This window comes from Eimeria mitis, genomic scaffold (assembly GCF_000499745.2).
Source record: "Eimeria mitis Houghton genomic scaffold, Emh_scaff1140, whole genome shotgun sequence".
In the NCBI taxonomy this organism is placed as follows: Eukaryota; Apicomplexa; class Conoidasida; order Eucoccidiorida; family Eimeriidae; genus Eimeria; species Eimeria mitis.
In genome coordinates, this window is record NW_013567816.1 from 7,164 (window position 1) to 12,502 (window position 5,339).

General features: G+C 51.1%; 1 protein-coding gene across 1 annotated transcript in view; it reads right to left on the reverse strand.

Annotated features, from left to right (window-relative positions):
* The window catches only part of EMH_0030390 (ankyrin repeat-containing protein, putative), a gene marked incomplete at both ends in the record, with an annotated part of 6,995 nt that extends 5,884 nt beyond the window's left edge, over positions 1–1,111 (reverse strand). Inside the window, 2 exons of the mRNA XM_013494414.1 lie at positions 183–271; positions 451–1,111. Of these exons, the coding sequence (XP_013349868.1) occupies positions 183–271; positions 451–1,111 (750 nt within the window). The remainder of the gene's footprint in view (positions 1–182; positions 272–450) is intronic.
* Positions 1,112–5,339: the final 4,228 nt, after the last annotated feature.

Below are 5,339 nucleotides of genomic sequence, written 5' to 3' on the forward strand. Positions count from 1 at the left end.
ACACTGGCAACACTTTCATACTGCTGTGCTGCAGGTGCTATTAGGCTAGTCTGGCTGCTACTGCTGCTTCCGTTGCTGCTGCTTCTGCTGCTGCTGCTGGTGCTTCTGCTGCTGCTGGTGCTTCTGCTGCTGCTGGTGCTTCTGTTGCTGCTGGTGCTTCTGTTGCTGCTGCTGCAACGTACCCGTATGTTGTTTGGATTTGCTCCGCGCTGCAGCAGCCGCTGCAGCACAGCAGGTGAGCTTGCTGCAGCAGCAGCAACGAGGAGTTTGCCTGCAGCAACACCCCCAGCACAAACTCTAAACAACCCCAAACCCTAAACCACCGTAAACCCTAAACCCTCTGCTTTTATGCGTGGCCCGAAGTATCGTTTGCTTCCTGCAGAGCTGTATAGAGAAATCCTTAAGGGTTTAGGGTTTAGGGTTTAGGGTTTAGGGTTTAGGGTTTGTTACCTGGGTGGAGAGACAGCTCCGCTATAAGGTGATGAACAGCAATGTCGCTGCAGTATATAAACCCCACCTCCCCAACCAGCAGCAGCGGTGCTGCTTTCAGTCTACGCAGCAGCAGCTGCTGCTGCTCTGTGTCTCCTCCTGTTGCTGCTGCTGCTGCTGTTGCTGCTGCTGCTGCTGCTGTTGTACTCTCTTTCAAAAAAAACCAACCATCAGACAGGGGCCCCCAGCTGCTGCTGGGGCCCTTGGGTGGCTGCAGCACAGCAGGGAGGGGGGCCCCTCCCTGCTGCTTAGGGGGCCCCCCTTTGGCGTTGCTGTTGTCTGCATCTGCTGCTGCTGCTGCTGCTGTTGCTGCTGACTTATGTACGCATAGATGTGTGAAGGCTCCTGAGATCCCCTGAACTTGTCCCTCTGTATCCTCTACGCCATCGGAGCTGCTGCTGCTGCTGCTGTTGCTGTTGCTGCTGCTGCTGCTGTTGCTGTGCTGCAGCTTAAAGAAAGCAGCAGAGGGCCATCCCTCGTCTACGCTGCAGCCGTGGGAGAAGAGGATCTGCAGCAGCAGCATCTGCTTCTGCTGCTTCTGCTGCTGTCGCTGCTGCAGCGCAGCAAATACCACGTGTAGACAAGCTGCATCCCCGGCGAAGGCTAGTGAGTCCGCCTGCATCCAAAAGAACAGCAGCAGCAGAAGCAACAGCAGCAGCAGCAGCAGCAGCAGCAGCAGCAGCGACAGCAGCAGCAGCAGCAGATGATGATGATGATTACGCTTCAATCCAAGTACGAGGCACACCCTGCCCCCGGCAGCNGCAGCAGCAGCAGATGATGATGATGATTACGCTTCAATCCAAGTACGAGGCACACCCTGCCCCCGGCAGCAACAGCAGCAGTAACAACAGTACCAGCAGAACAGCAGCAGCAGCAACTGCAGCAGCAGCAACAGTAGCAGCAGCAACAGCAGTATCAGCAGCAGCAACAGCAGTATCAGCAGCAGCAACAGCAGCAACAACAGCGGCATCTGCAGCAGTAGCGCCAACAGCAGCAACAAGAGCAACAATATCAGCAGCAACAGCAGCAGCAGCAACAAGCACATCATCTATCCTCACTTTCTGGGGTCCCGCGTCTCTTTTATTTTGCTGCAGCAGCAGCTGCTGCAGCAGCTGAGGGTTCTTGTCTCTGATTGCATGCAGCAGCTGAACAGCAAAAGCAGTAGAGTCTGCCCGCGTGCTTCTGCCGCTGCAGCGCCCCGTATCTCCCTTGGGGGCCCCCCCAGGGCGTTGGGGGCCCCTAGAGGGGCCCCCAGGGGGGCCCCCCTTCTCAGGGCTGCAGACAGAACATGAAGGGAATTGCAATGCAGCAGCTGTTGCAGCAGTTGCAGCAGCAGCAGCAGCAGCAGCAGCAGCAGACGCGCTCGGGGCGGCCCCCATTGGAAAAGCGGGCAGGGGGGCCCCTGGGGCCCCCTGGGGGCCCCCCAAAAAGTAATACGAGATCCCCAAAGGGGAACGTATGATAATATATACAATACAAACTTATGTTGAAGAAGTTGCAGCAGTTGCTGCTGCTGCTGCTGTTGCTGTTGCGGGTGGTGGTGCTGGTGATGATGCTGCTGCTGTGCCTGTTGCTTTTGGTGGCGCTGCTGCTGCTTCTTCTGTTGTTGACGGTGATGGTGGTGTTGGTGGTGCCGTTGTTTATGCTATTGCTGTTGCTGCTGCTGCTGGTGCTGCTGCTGCTAGTGCTGCTGCTGCTGCAGATACCTCTACATAGAGTGAGACGCAGACGGGTGAGGCAGCAGCAGGACAAATAGACACTCGCAGTTGTTGGCTGTGCGCATGCTGCAGGGTTTAAGAATTAGGGTTTAGGGTTTAGGGTTTAGGGTTTAGGGTTTAGGGATTAGGGTTTTGGCCTGAACTGGCCGAGGCCTCGAGAGAGGTGCGTGCAGCGGGAGGGCCTGCTGGGGGCCCAGGCAGGAGAGAGGATACAGAAGAAGACACAAGAAGAAAACACAAGGAGACAGAATAAAGAAACAGAAAGAAACAGAAAAAGGAGACAAGAGGAGACAGCAAGAAGCAACAGAAGGAGACAGGTCCTCGAGTTGCAGTGGCCTGGACCGTCGGCGCAGGCAGCCGCAGCAGCAGCAGCAGCAGCAACCGCTGCAGCAGCAGCAGGAACAGCAGCACCAAAATTCTTTCTGTTGATTTCAGGGACACAAATAAGTAAAAAGCAATAAACCTTTACATACAAGAGATAAAATAAACATAAACAAAAGGCAAACAGTAGAAGGACAGCGCGGGGCCCCTGCTGCTGCAGCAGCAGCAACTGCAGCAGCTGCTGCTGCTGCTGCTGCTGCAACAGACAGAGGCTGGACCAGCGGCTCTCAACTGCTGCAAGCAGCAGCGTGCATATAAATTCAGGTGTATCTTCAGCTCCGCATGAGTTTTATTTATTTTTTAATTAATTCATTATTTATTTTTTTGTTTTTTCGCGGCGATGAATAGTAAAAAGAAAAATGTAGGGGGCCTCGACCTTCCTTACAACTCGAGGCCCCCGGTGTATGCAGCCTGCGTGTTCGTTGAAATCAATTCAATTGTTTTATTGTTTTGTTTTAATTAATTAATATATAAATAAAGTAAAAACAAAAAGAAGGATATACTGAGTGAGCGCAAATGCATGCACCATACATCCCCCCCACCGACACGGTTCCCTGACTAATTAAATCTAATACTTTCAGCACAGAAAATAAATTATTTTGTATGCTTTTGGGTATCGATGAGAAGGGAAAAATACAAAGAGGACCGCTCTGTATGAATCAGTTGCATGCGCGGGCACCCCGTCCACCTAAGGGGATGTCACCGGTGTGTACGAGTGCGCCGGCAACGCCCCCCCCCCCCCCCNCCCCCCCCCCCCCCCCAGACCCCCAGCACACCTAAAGGGGTATCGAGAAAGAGGGGTTTGATGCAGAGCTTCAGGCTGGTCCTAGCGGGGGTTTGGTGCTGTGTATTGGGTGTTCAGTGGGTGACAGCCCGCTGGCAGCACCTTAATTACTACATACGAAGAATCTCTATCTTCTTCTGTGCTCAGCTGCTGCTGTTCCCCGGATGTTAACCAAAACAAATATCCCCAAATTGCAGTACTAGCAAAAGCATCATCACCACAGTCTGCATGCATCTGGCAACACCTCTGAACTGCGTCGGCGCCTCATCAGTTCTTTCTTCCTGGGTAACTGATCGCACCTTTCTTAGAATATGCAAATGCAAAGGGTGCGGGGTGTATGCAGAGGTCTACTCTGTGAAAAAATATCCTATGGATGGGGATTTGAGGGGAGCTTGGGGCCTTAGGGAACAGAGGCCGGGGTGGGTAGCCGAGATACCGGGCTAGCGCGTGCACTCGCACAACAAACGCACGCGCGGCGAAAGGAGAATCATATCTATCAAAGCTGAGATTTGTAGATAGACAAAAAATTATATTATTTTATATAATATTATTCAGTTTCATATTGAATAACAATATGCAAGTCTCTCCAGCAGTTTGTTTGTAGGTATCCTACTTATAGTATACACCAAGGTAACGATAGCACCGTCGCTGTTGTTGGTCAGCGCCAGAGCTGCAATGAAATATAATGAAGCCGGTGCCCATCATCTGATGTGAACTTGTACACTGCAGAAGTCTTGAAAGTTTTGCGAGGGTTTAGGGTTTAGGGTTTAGGGTTTAGGGGTTCACACAATAGCCCATCTGAAACCAGTAGAACGAACGAGGAACATATCATAGGTTTTGTTGCACCCACTCGGCCTGCAGCACGATCATCATCTGCTAGATAGACCACATGCATGCGGCCTAGCCGGCCTGCTGCAACACATATCAGCCAAAGCCCCTTATTGTGAATCCTTAGCTGTTTGTAAGCTGAGTGCTCCTCGCCCGGATTCTTATCTTTTCTTAGACAGGGCTGGCACTCACTGCCACTCAATCTTTGAATGACCATGAATATTATATATATATATATATATATATATATATATATATATATATATATATATATATATGCAAACGCCTTCCCCTTCCTTCTCATTCAGGGTGTCAGTGGCGTTTCTCCTTCTTTTGTATATAACAACTCTATCCTCTAGGATAATTGTATCCTTTCACCGATATTCTTTTTCTTTTTTTTCAGAGTTTCATAGTTGCTACTCGTCAATACTAACCACCAGGCATCCCAGCAGCTGTAACAGACGAGGCCCGCTACTCATACTGGCTCGGGTGTACAGCGCAGCGCTGCTGCCAAGCATAACGATAGTTTTCTTCAATAGTATTCGCAGACAGCCGTGAGCTGCAGTATGCAAAACACTGACATCTCTCTCAGCCACTCGGCTGCTTCGGCCCAGTTCCTCAGGTGGGGTATAAAGAGGGGGGAGGAGAACCGGGATACGTTGCAGCGTACCTCTGTGCATTCAGTGCTGCAACGACCCCCCGCATTGCAGGGCAACTAAGCCCCCCTTTGCGGCATAGTCGAACAGCCCAGCCAGTTGTTGAACATCTTTGTGGCTGTTTGTAAGCATCCTGAGCGCAGATAGTGTACTATATAAAACGGCTTCGGGGAGATCACGCTATATTATGCTATAGCTGCTAAGTATTACAGTTGTAATGTCTGTGTGAAGTGCAGGCTCAAGTGTAGGTGTTGGAGACAGCTGTTGTATACAGTGTCGGTGTGTACAGCCAGTTAGGCTAAACCCTAAACCCTAAACCTTAGTTGTGCATGCGTTTGGCGTTCTCCTGCAGCACAAGTTTCAGCCCCGGGATGTTGCAACTCGTACTCTGCTGCATCACTTCGCCCAGTTCCAAGCCCGTGGGCCGCTGGGCCTTTAAAGTCTTAGCTTAACTATATATATATATATATATATATATATATA